This window comes from Suillus paluster, assembly GCF_016628075.1.
Source record: "Suillus paluster strain FC165 chromosome Unknown EDB91scaffold_9, whole genome shotgun sequence".
NCBI classification, from domain to species: Eukaryota; Fungi; Basidiomycota; class Agaricomycetes; order Boletales; family Suillaceae; genus Suillus; species Suillus paluster.
In genome coordinates this window covers 557,390-569,764 of record NW_024537569.1, presented here as the reverse complement: position 1 = coordinate 569,764, position 12,375 = coordinate 557,390, and the positions used below count along the sequence as shown (strand labels likewise).

Genomic DNA, 12,375 nt, shown 5'->3' with positions numbered 1-12,375 from the left:
ATCGCTACGACGAGTTGACAGAATTGGACACCACTTCCAACACCAACAAATTATTTGAAGACGGAAATATAGAGTAAAATGTTCCAATGCTCTCTGGCATTTGGACGGGCACCATAAACTGATCCAGTGGGGGGTTGTTGTTCATGGATTCATTGACGGCTACTGCAGAACAGTATGTAACTGTCATTCAGAAATTGTTGCCAACTAATGCCTGTCCAGGTAGTTGCACTGCGAGCAAGCACAAATAATCGTGCCGCAACAGTTCTCGATTTATTTCTTGAAGCTCAAGAGGAGTATGGTATGCCATCACGTATGCGAGGTGATCGTGGTGGTGAAAATATTGATGTTGCTACTTATATGGTCATGCGAAATGGCCCAAATCGTGGCTCTTTTATGTGGGGATCGTAAGCCTTCATATTGTCAAATGACTGATTGGGTGTCGTGCTCACACAAGTACTGCAGGTCTACTCGAAACTCAAGGATAGAGCGCCTCTGGGTTGAAGTAGGAACCCAGTTCGTGAGATGTTGGAGGGCATTCTTCAGTCGCTTGGAGAGATTGCATGGCCTTGATATTGAGAAAACGGGTCATTTGTGGCTCCTCCAAGGTCTATTCTTGGATGCTATCAATGATGACTGTAAGAGCTTTCGAGAAGAATGGAATCTTCATCCGATCGCTGGCCCATCAACGAACAATAAGAGCCCACAAGTAGGTAGTGATCGAGTCAAAATTGTGAACACTGACACAGCATTTATCACAGGATCTGCGACTGATAAGCCAGGCAACACTTGGCATTTACCAAGACAATTGTGAAGGAGTTCACCCAAACACAATTGAATGATACTATGGCACTCATGGGCAAGAACAGACTCATTGTCATGGACAGACTGGTGCTGGCCATCCTGACAATGAAGACACTAATTCGGAGGATCAGCTTGTCTCACAGATAGAAGAAGATCAGGAACAGAATGTTCGCCATGCTGTGATTGAAGTGCCCGGAAAGAAAAGTCCCTTCGTGACCCAGGATGATGAGAACCTTTTTTTTCAACAGTCGAGCAAATATTTGACGAGGGCATCATACCTGAAGGTTATGGCTTATTACCTGATGAGCAAGGTGATGAGGATGCAGCCATGGTTGAAGTCTTACAATTTGGGAGACGTGGAACAAAGTCTATCATAGTATCATTAAGTGACTCTGTCTGGGAAGCTCGTGCAACACTCTGGTGTCAAGGATTGTCAGCATTATCTTTGTTCGAAACTGAAAGATACTTTTAGCTAAACGTAGTACATGAAATATGCTCAAAAATATGCTTAAAATTTGGCTAGAGACTTACAGTCAATAACCAAGACAAAATTCTTCCATAAAGCACATCTATTTGTTCTTCCGAGCCATCTCCACTTCATCTCATACATTGCTATGTCCGACCGCCACGAAAAGTACTGCCAAGACTTTCGTGAAGGAGGGCAAGCCTGCACCTGCGAGTGCTTCACCCCACCCTCCAACCCCAATGCTCCTTACTACTGCCGAGAATGCCAGCACGGGTTTAGCAAACATCCCGAGGCACTAAATTCCACTTCGCAAGGTGCACCTCGAAGGCAAGATGGCACAGAACTGTCCGGAAAAAACAGGCTGGTCAACATATTCAAGCAAAAAACCAGCTTGGGGTCTGCAGCGAGATCCTTGCCAACTGCTACCTCATCCAAAAACGTACTTGACCAGGCAATGGATGTTGAGCAAGCCTCGGTAGTCAGAGATGAAGTCATGAAAGGCTTCAGGGCTGGTGTACACTTACAAAACAGCAAGGTCAATAAGGTGCGAAGCACATTATACATGATCGTGATACTTACAAGTCAGACTCGGAGCAGTTGCAATCTCGTCGGGTTCCTAGTAGTAGGGCAAGGGCTGCATCATCAAGTCAATTTGATGTAGATGGGGATAAAATCGCAAAGGTTGCATCATGGCTTCTTTTGGTGAATTGCCTTGATGTGAATATCTCTCTCTTTTTTTACACAAGAAAAAACTAACAGAATATGTTGAAGGACGATGGTAATCTCAAGAGCACGAGTCCACCATCACGGACACAGTTGCACAACATGGAACATCGTCGATGTGCACATATCAAGACCGCTAACAAATTTTCGTTCAATCGAACATGGACTCATGATGAGGTTCATCAGTACCTGCAAAATGAAGTGTTTCCATTGGCATTTGAATATGTCAATTCAAAAGAAAAGGGGAAAGGAATTGGCATACCTTCTTGCCCATGGGTTTTAATAAGCAAGGAGAGGAGCCCCTTCAGTGAATTCACCCGTCTCAGACGGGCAGCCGGGCGTGACAATGTACCAATAGAGACGGGCCACCTGGTGCCGGCCCATGGCAATAATTGTACCGTGTTAGACGAGTGGGCCGAGGGGGTGGAGTGTCCAAGGCAAACGGATGGGCCGGGTGTATATAGTATAGATGGTAGTATAGCAATGTACTATATAGGAAATTATGAATAGTAGTAGTGAATCCAGTGTGTGATAGATGAGTGGGCCGGAGGAATGGAGTGCAATATAGACAAGTGGGCCGGGGAACTGGGGTGTGATGGAGATGAGTGGGCCGGTAAATGAGGTGCAATGGAGACGAGTGGGCCGGTACATAAGGTGCAATGAAGACGAGGGGGCCGGAGAATAGGGTGCAATTGAGACGAGTGGGCCGGTATAGCAGGTGCAATGGAGATGGGTGGGCTGGTAAATAAGGTGCAATTAAGACGAGTGGGCCGGTATAGCAGGTGCAATGGAGACGGGTGGGCCAGTATAGCAGGTGCAATAGAGACGGGTGGGCCGGTAAAGGAGGTGCAATGAGGACGAGTCGGCCGGTGTTATTGGGTGCAATGAAGACGAGTGGGCTGGTGATATGGGGTGCAATGAAGACGGGTGGGCCGGCATGATAGGGTGCAATGGAGACAGGTGGGCCGGTATTATGGGGTGCAACAACGACCGGTATTTATGTAACCGGTTGCTTGTGGTAACATAGCACTCAATCCGGCGATTCCACCGGTGGTCTGATCATGTAAAATGGTTAAGATTTGACAAAGTTATGAGCCCTACAAGGGAAAGCCATAAATTTAGAGGATATTATGATATATTGTATCTAGACCATTGCAACCGGTATTTTTTGACCGGTATTTACATGACCGGTTGCTTGTGGTAACATAGCACTCAATCCGGTGATTCCACCGGTGGTCTGACCATGTAACATAGTTAAGATTTGACAAAGTTAGGAGCCTTACAAGAGAAAGTCACAAAGTCAGAGGATATATCATATCTAGACCATTGTGACCGGGATTTTTCAACCGGTAGTTATGTGACCGGTTGCTTGTGGTGACATAGCACTCAGTCCGGTGATTCCACCGGTGGCCTGACCATGTAAAATGGTTAAGATTTGACAAAGTTATGAGTCTTACAACAAGAGAAAGTGACAATTTCAGAGGATATATCATGTCTAGACCATTGTGTCCGGTATTTATGTGACCGGTTGTTTATAGTAAAACATAGCACTCAATCTGGTGATTCCACTGGTGGTCTGACCATGTAAAATGGTTAAGATTTGACAAAGTTATGAGCCCTACAAGAGAAAGCCATAAATTTAGAGGATATTATGATGTATTGTATCTAGACCATTGCAACCGGTATTTTTTGACCGGTATTTACGTGACCGGTTGCTTGTGGTAATGTAGCACTCAATCCGGTGATTCCACCGGTGGTCTGACCATGTAAAATGGTTAAGATTTGACAAAGTTATGAGCCTTATAACAAGAGAAAGTGACAATTTCAGAGGATATATATCATGTCTAGACCATTGTGACCGGTATTTATGTGACCGGTTGTTTCTAGTAACAGTACTCAATCCGGTGATTTCACCGGTGGTCTGATCATGTAAAATGGTTAATATTTGACAAAGTTATGAGTGCTACAAGAAAAAGTCACAAATTCACTGGCAGAGGATATATGATATCTAGACCATTGTGACCGGGATTTTTCAACCGGAAGTTATGTGACCGGTTGCTTGTGGTAACATAGCACTCAATCCGGTGATTTTACCGGTGGTCTGATCATGTAAAATGGTCAAGATTTGACAAAGTCATGAGCCCTACAAGAGAAAGTCATGAATTTAGAGGATATATGATATCTACAGTATTGTGACCGGGATTTTTCAACTGGTAGTTATGTGACCAGTTGCTTGTGGTAGCATAGCACTCAATCCGGTGATTCCACCAGTGGTCTGACCATGTAAAATGGTTGATATTTGACAATGTTAGGAGCCTTACAAGAGAAAGTCACAAAGTCAGAGCATATGTGATATCTAGACCATTGTGACCGGGATTTTTCAACCGGTAGTTATGTGACCGGTTGCTTGTGGTAACATAGCATTCAATCCGGTGATTTTACCGGTGGTCTGATCATGTAAAATGGTCAAGATTTGACAAAGTCATGAGCCCTACAAGAGAAAGTCATGAATTTAGAGGATATATGATATCTAGACCATTGTGACCGGTATTTTTTGACCGGTAGTTATGTGACCGGTTGCTTGTGGTAACATAGAACTCAATCCGGCGATTTTACCGGTGGTCTGATCATGTAAAATGGTCAAGATTTGACAAAGTTATGAGCCTTACAAGAGAAAGCCACACATTCAGAGGATATGTTATATCTAGACCAGTGTGTCTCCAGCTCTACCTTAGGGTAGTTTACCTCTGTTCCATTTCTACTCCAGACTTGTCCACAGCAGTCTTACTCTGGGTTTCCTTGAACCTCTGGAGTTCCGCCGAACTCCCCTAGTGTCTGACCTCCGGAAACCTCTGGACTTTGTTGGACTTCCCTCCTGCCTCTCATAAATTAAGGGCACATACTCAGGTAAGGGGTGCAGCACACAAGCTGAAGTCAAGCCCTTTGAGTTCTCCTTCCTTTGAGCATGACCTTAACATCCACAGACCAAACCTTGTGATGCTGTGTACTCACCCTCTCCTGGTGGTCCATCCTCTGGGAAAGGTTTTCCTACAGGAACACAGCTGCAGAATGATATGGGGACCATTCCTAGACAGATTTAGAGTATGTACACCAGGTTGGTACATCAGGATACCTACAGAATCCTTCTATACAGGCTAAAACTTCTAAGATTGCAGTTGTCACATTTTTGGTGTTTTCCCCTACTTTACCATTGCATAAATGATCCAGACTACTCATATATTATCCTTACTACATATATACCTACTTCTCATCCCAAGGATCAGTTAGAAATATGGTATAATATTGTTATCTAAGGGAAAGGGGGTATGTGTACTGATAAGGGGCCTACATTCTCCAATGGACACAATCTAGTAATCAGATGCTTGCAATATATTCTAAGCATGGTCAATATCATGGTCTCAGATTTATAAAAGGATCCACTAACAGTTGAGAGCTAGGGCAGTGAAATATCTCTGAAATAGAGTGTGGGAAAGTCCAAAAGCCCAAAACATCGAAACTCACCAGTTTGGTGTATATGTAGTGGTTGGACTTTTACTTACCAATCCTAATATTTCCTCACCACACTCTTCTACAAAGACTTTACCTTCAGGGCAATGTGTATTTTAGGTTCATTATGTAGTCTACTATACATACTACTGCATTTTTAATAAAATCTTTGGTGTGTGTGATATGTGTCAGTGACTTTCAGTGACAGGGGTAAATTGTCATATGTCAAGCCTATGTTGTTTTACTTATCTTACCGTCAATACTTGAGGGATCTTTCCAGAATTTTAGGACCATGACTAGGGATATACATGGGACATATCCCAAGTGTCTGATTACCAATAACATCCTTGATAGTGTTGGAGGGTTCTTATCAGTTATGTTTTCATGTATATATGCTATATTGTTTGATGTAGCCCTTCAGGGGGTCAACTAAGTGGTGGAATATGTTAATATATACTCCTAAATATGTTTTGACAGTGCTAGAACACTCTCCTATCAAAGGGGCAAAATGGAATCCCCTGATTGAGTGCTACATTACCACAAGCAACCGGTTGCAAAAATACTGATTACAATGGTCCAGATATAAGCTGATACAACACTGTATCCTTTGAATTTATGACTTGGTCTTATAAGGCTCAGAACTTTGTCAAATCTTAACCATTTCACATGATCAGACTACCGGTGGAATCACCAGATTGAGTACTATATTACTGCAAGCAACTGTTCACAAAAATACCGGTCACAATGGTCTAGATATAACATCCTCTAAATCTGTGGCTTTATCTTGTAAGGCTCATAAGTTTGTCAGATCTTAATGATTTTGCATGGTCAGACCACCGGTGGAATCACCGGATTGAGTGCTATGTTACCACAAGCAACCGGTCACATAAATACCGGTCAAAAAATACCAGTTACAATGGTCTAGATACAATATATCATAATATCCTCTGAATGTGTGGCTTTCTCTTGTAAGGCTCATAACTTTGTCAAATCTTGACCATTTTACATGATCAGACCACCGGTAAAATCACCGGATTGAGTGCTATGTTACCACAAGCAACCGGTCACATAACTACCGGTCAAAAAATACCGGTCACAATGGTCTAGATATCATATATCCTCTAAATTCATGACTTTCTCTTGCAGGGCTCATGACTTTGTCAAATCTTGACCATTTTACATGATCAGACCACCGGTAAAATCGCTGGATTGAGTGCTATGTTACCACAAGCAACCGGTCACATAACTTCCGGTTGAAAAATCCCGGTCACAATGGTCTAGATATCATATATCCTCTGCCAGTGAATTTGTGACTTTTTCTTGTAGCACTCATAACTTTGTCAAATATTAACCATTTTACATGATCGGACCACCGGTGAAATCACCGGATTGAGTGCTACATTACCACAAGCAACCGGTCACGTAAATACCGGTCAAAAAATACCGGTTGCAATGGTCTAGATACAATACATCATAATATCCTCTAAATTTATGGCTTTCTCTTGTAGGGCTCATAACTTTGTCAAATCTTAACCATTTTACATGGTCAGACCACCAGTGGAATCACCAGATTGAGTGCTATGTTTTACTATAAACAACCGGTCACATAAATACCGGACACAATGGTCTAGACATGATATATCCTCTGAAATTGTCACTTTCTCTTGTTGTAAGACTCATAACTTTGTCAAATCTTAACCATTTTACATGGTCAGGCCACCGGTGGAATCACCGGACTGAGTGCTATGTCACCACAAGCAACCGGTCACATAACTACCGGTTGAAAAATCCCGGTCACAATGGTCTAGATATGATATATCCTCTGACTTTGTGACTTTCTCTTGTAAGGCTCCTAACTTTGTCAAATCTTAACTATGTTACATGGTCAGACCACCGGTGGAATCACCGGATTGAGTGCTATGTTACCACAAGCAACCGGTCATGTAAATACCGGTCAAAAAATACCGGTTGCAATGGTCTAGATACAATATATCATAATATCCTCTAAATTTATGGCTTTCCCTTGTAGGGCTCATAACTTTGTCAAATCTTAACCATTTTACATGATCAGACCACCGGTGGAATCGCCGGATTGAGTGCTATGTTACCACAAGCAACCGGTTACATAAATACCGGTCGTTGTTGCACCCCATAATACCGGCCCACCTGTCTCCATTGCACCCTATCATGCCGGCCCACCCGTCTTCATTGCACCCCATATCACCAGCCCACTCGTCTTCATTGCACCCAATAACACCGGCCGACTCGTCCTCATTGCACCTCCTTTACCGGCCCACCCGTCTCTATTGCACCTGCTATACTGGCCCACCCGTCTCCATTGCACCTGCTATACCGGCCCACTCGTCTTAATTGCACCTTATTTACCAGCCCACCCATCTCCATTGCACCTGCTATACCGGCCCACTCGTCTCAATTGCACCCTATTCTCCGGCCCCCTCGTCTTCATTGCACCTTATGTACCGGCCCACTCGTCTCCATTGCACCTCATTTACCGGCCCACTCATCTCCATCACACCCCAGTTCCCCGGCCCACTTGTCTATATTGCACTCCATTCCTCCGGCCCACTCATCTATCACACACTGGATTCACTACTACTATTCATAATTTCCTATATAGTACATTGCTATACTACCATCTATACTATATACACCCGGCCCATCCGTTTGCCTTGGACACTCCACCCCCTCGGCCCACTCGTCTAACATGGTACAATTATTGCCATGGGCCGGCACCAGGTGGCCCGTCTCTATCGGCACATTGTCACACCCGGCTGCCCGTCTGAGACGGGTATATGTTACTGCATTATGTGAGGAGAGGCTTCGATATGAGGTCGTAAATGTCGACAAGCCCACCGGCAGTGATCTTGCACGATTCCGAGGCAGACCCAAGTGCCCTGTGAAAGATGCCAACATCATCATAGGTAAGAAGCTCTATGTCCTACAATTTCTTGATAGGCTAATTTCCGTGTCTTCAGCATTGCGGAGAGGAATTCCAGAACATATTTATGCATCGTGGGATCCTGAATATCAAGAGACGGGGGATGATGGGATATTTTTTGATTCCGACGGTGCTTTAAGTTTCAAGGAGCCAAAACCAACAATATTAACACATTGTGGGTACAACAAGTGCAGCAGATAGAAGTCAATCGACTACACAGTTGGGTCTTTGCTGCCTGCTGCCTCGCTTGGGAATAAGTGCGTTCGACCCTTAAGGGGATTGCTACTGGGGAATACTAGTCTCTGTCTAAAGCGACCCTATAGGATGAAAGATCCGCAAAAGCGGATGAAACGGATAGGATGCGAAACATACTGATTCGTCAGATGGAGCGGATGGCACTTGCAGATCGGACAGGATGCGAATCAAAGTCAAAGGAAGTTCATTAAAGGTTAGATGGATAGTGGGTATAAGTCAAAGTGACCTTCTGGTAAGGTGCAGGAAAAGTGGGAGGAAGTTACATGAAGTAAGTATTTTTCAAAATCCTCCATGCTTATAGGGTACAGTATTTTCAAGGAACATAGATACATAGGTAGCGAGTCTAGACCGTGCCATAAGCTATCCGAAAAATACTGGAGTGTGAGAGGATATGTCTGTGTTCAGTCAGTAACAAGAAAATGCGTGTGAGTACGTACCAATGAGGTAGAATGGACGTGGACAGGACGGATGCGGCGGATGCGTGAGCTATAGGGGGAGATCCGAAGGTATCCGCATGTCGTCCGCAAAGCAGATGGGTATCGGATGGAATGGATAGGTGTCGGATGGACGTCGGATGGATGCCTGATGCATCGGAAAAGTGGTGGATACAAGCCTAGCATAGGGATACTCCCTACAACGTGCAGGTAAGTTTATCTAATATCAGTCAATTATTTGGTTCATATCTATCTCTCGTTTGCTAGCCGCTGCGAAGCTCAAACGTGGACGAGAATCATCTGTTGAGATTGTCTCCGACACGGAATCCAAACCTTCCGCCAAAAAAATGAAAGGTGTGTAATATTTCACAAGTTGTCCTGTCACTCACTCATTGTTCTAGCAGGCATCACGGTGAAGCAGGAGGACTTACTAGTGTCAGATTTCCGAGCACGGAGTGTTTTTTACGCAGCCTCACAGCCTAACAAACGTTCGTTCATCTTTAAACTTTTTCTCTCTCGCTCACTCACTCACAATTTAGTTTTTCTAGAAAGCTCCAATGCAGACATCGATGAACTTCCCAATGTTATTCGACAGTTGTCTCTAGTGCCAGAGACCCCGGTGCGAAAGGACACCCTCCCCTCCGGCTCTTTTTTCAGCGCGCAGGCTGGGTCAAGCCATCAGGCATCAAATTTCGGCACCGCTGATTTACTATCTAGACAATTCCTTCTTCGTCATGTCTCCAAGCCACTTGACTTTGTAGAGCCCCGACCATCTGATATCTTCTTGCGTGGTGTCCTCGACCCTGATAGTCCATCTGCCCCTCCTCGTATTAATCCTTGGTCTGAAGATTATTTATAGGTGATGTGAATATTGCCGTCTAACACTCTGTGCCCTACTGCTATCTACTTAGTATCCTTTTAATCTCGAAGCTTCCCTTGTCTATCTATACCTTGCTACCCTGACCTGCTACCTGACCAAAATCCTCCCGCTATGATACACTACCTTAATCTTACACCCATTATACACCGTGACTGTTAGTATCTCACAATGTCCTTGATGTCATAAACACGACACTTGTAGGCTGTGTGGCACTTTGGTGCCCTGTATCGCGCATTCGGTCGTTGTGTATCGCGCAATCGATGTTGTGTATCGCGCACTCGATATCGTATCGCGCATTCGGTTGTGTATCGCGCACTCGATGTTGTGTGTCGCGCAGTTTATTAAAGTGGGGTTTGGAGCGTCATACATACGCGCGACGCGCGAGTATAACATGTACACAATCGCACAATTTTTGATCATCTAGATGAGTGTCTGACAACAGCATGTCGATATGGGTCCCGCCGCAGGTGTTCATCATATCTAGTGATCAAACTCCAACCAGAAGGATGTGGATGGGGATGAAAACGACGATTTCACGTTCAAACCATCTCGACCATATCCTACCAATGTGTTGCCGTCCACATCAAGTCCGGTTGACATTCCGATGTTACCAGTGCACTCACTGATGCCCCTCCTCAACACCTACTGAGACATTGTGCCCCCAACCGCAAAATGGCATGAGGCTTGTTTGAATTCTAACCTGCACTGTAGACAGTCTATAGACAGTATAGCAATAATTGGATTGCACTATAGCAGTAAGACCGGGGATTCATTGTGGTGGGAGACAGCGGAAGAAGCATAAGTGAAGGGCACGAAAATAGCAACCATATATTGTACGAGTTCTGTGTAGAATGTCCGTAGATGTTTCCAAGACGCGCCCTAAGAGAGCATTATCGTGAAAACAGGACAGCCTGCGGTTCCCGGCACTTGTGCCATGACGTGCCATGCGCGAGACTACTTAAATCAAACTGCGAGGCATGATTCAAGGGTATCACCAGCGTGTTGCCTGGGGTATACATCACTGGGTGAAAGTTGAGTGGGATCCCGAGGAGAAGCCGTCCGTCAGGGCCTACAACCCAGCCTTCACCGTTTGGAGCAAGAGAAGCTGCTAGTGGGGTGGAGGAACATGGGAGGAAGGATGAGGCGGAATGAAGAGCATATGTTGGGTTGGGGGAAAAACAAATTGGTGGCGCTTTCAAGGGTTGGTCCCGGTTGAGAAATTTTAGATCCCACACCCGAATGGTCCGGTCATATGAACCAGACACGATGCAGTTGCCATCGGGAGAAATTGCGACAGACATAACAGAATCGGTGTGTCCTCCCAGAGGGGCACTCAATGGCTTTGCAGTCTCCATATCCCAGACTCGGATGGTCTTGTCATCTGAACCAGAGAAAATGTGTTTCCCATCCTGCGAGATTGCGATAGACCGAACAGCTCCAGTGTGGCCTCGGAGCGAGCCACCGAATGTTTCGCGAGTCTTGATATCCCACACTCGGATGGTCGTGTCATCTGACCCAGACACAATGTGTTGCCCATTCAACGAGATTGCAACAGACCAAACCCTGTCAGCCTCTTGGAGAGGGGCACCGGATGCCTCGCCAGTCTCTATATCCCATACCCGGATTGACCTGTCGCATGAACTAGACACAATGCAATTTCCAATGGGTGAGATTGCGACAGACGTGATATAGGAAGTGTGACCTCGGAGAGGGGCACCTGATGGCTCTCCAGTTTCTATATTCCATACCCGAACTGTGCAATCATCTGAACCAGATATGATGTGTTTCCCATCCCGCGAGATCATGACAGACTGAACCCAGTCAGTGTGGCCTTGCAGAGGGGCGCCTGATGCCTCTCCAGTTTCTAACTCCCACACCCGGATTGTCGTGTCTTCTGAACCAGATACAATGTGATGCCCATCCGACGAGATTGCAACTGACTGAACAGAGCCAGTGTGCCCTTGGAGAGGGGTACCCAATGCCTCGCCAGTTCGCAAATCCCACACCCGAACATTCTTGTCGGATGAGCCAGACACGATTCGATGTCCATCCGGCGAGATTGAAACAGAGTTGATGGAGTTAGTGTGGCCTTGGAGAGCGGCACCCAATGCTCCGCCAGTACTTGTGTCCGCATTCCACACCCGAATTCTCTTGTCGTGTGAGCCGGACACTATGCGATTTCCATCCGGGGAGATTGCGACTGACGTAACAGAGCTAGTGTGTCCTTGGAGAGGGGCACCTAACGCCTCGCCAGTCTCCCCATGCCACACGCGGATTGTCTGGTCCCATGAACCAGACACGATGCGATCGCCATCCGATGAGATTGCGATAGATGAAATGGAGTCAGTGT

At 45.4% G+C, this 12,375-nt stretch overlaps 3 protein-coding genes across 3 annotated transcripts; all 3 read left to right on the top strand.

The window, feature by feature from the left end:
* Positions 1-363: 363 nt before the first annotated feature.
* On the top strand, positions 364-811 carry EDB91DRAFT_1047986 (uncharacterized protein; the record flags this gene model as incomplete). Its single annotated transcript, XM_041313361.1, has 2 exons — positions 364-404; positions 463-811. The coding sequence occupies 2 exons, from the start codon at positions 364-366 to the stop codon at positions 809-811; spliced, it is 390 nt and encodes a 129-aa protein (XP_041180741.1).
* A 601-nt stretch (positions 812-1,412) lies between these two features.
* Positions 1,413-1,574, top strand: EDB91DRAFT_1034237 (uncharacterized protein; the record flags this gene model as incomplete). The annotated part of the gene is made up of 1 exon (XM_041312771.1): positions 1,413-1,574. A coding segment is annotated over one exon (162 nt), but the record flags the coding sequence as incomplete, so codon positions are not given.
* A 353-nt stretch (positions 1,575-1,927) lies between these two features.
* EDB91DRAFT_1047890 (uncharacterized protein) lies at positions 1,928-2,500 on the top strand (the record flags this gene model as incomplete). The annotated part of the gene is made up of 2 exons (XM_041313351.1): positions 1,928-1,984; positions 2,084-2,500. Coding segments are annotated over 2 exons (474 nt in total), but the record flags the coding sequence as incomplete, so codon positions are not given.
* Between the last annotated feature and the right edge of the window lie 9,875 nt (positions 2,501-12,375).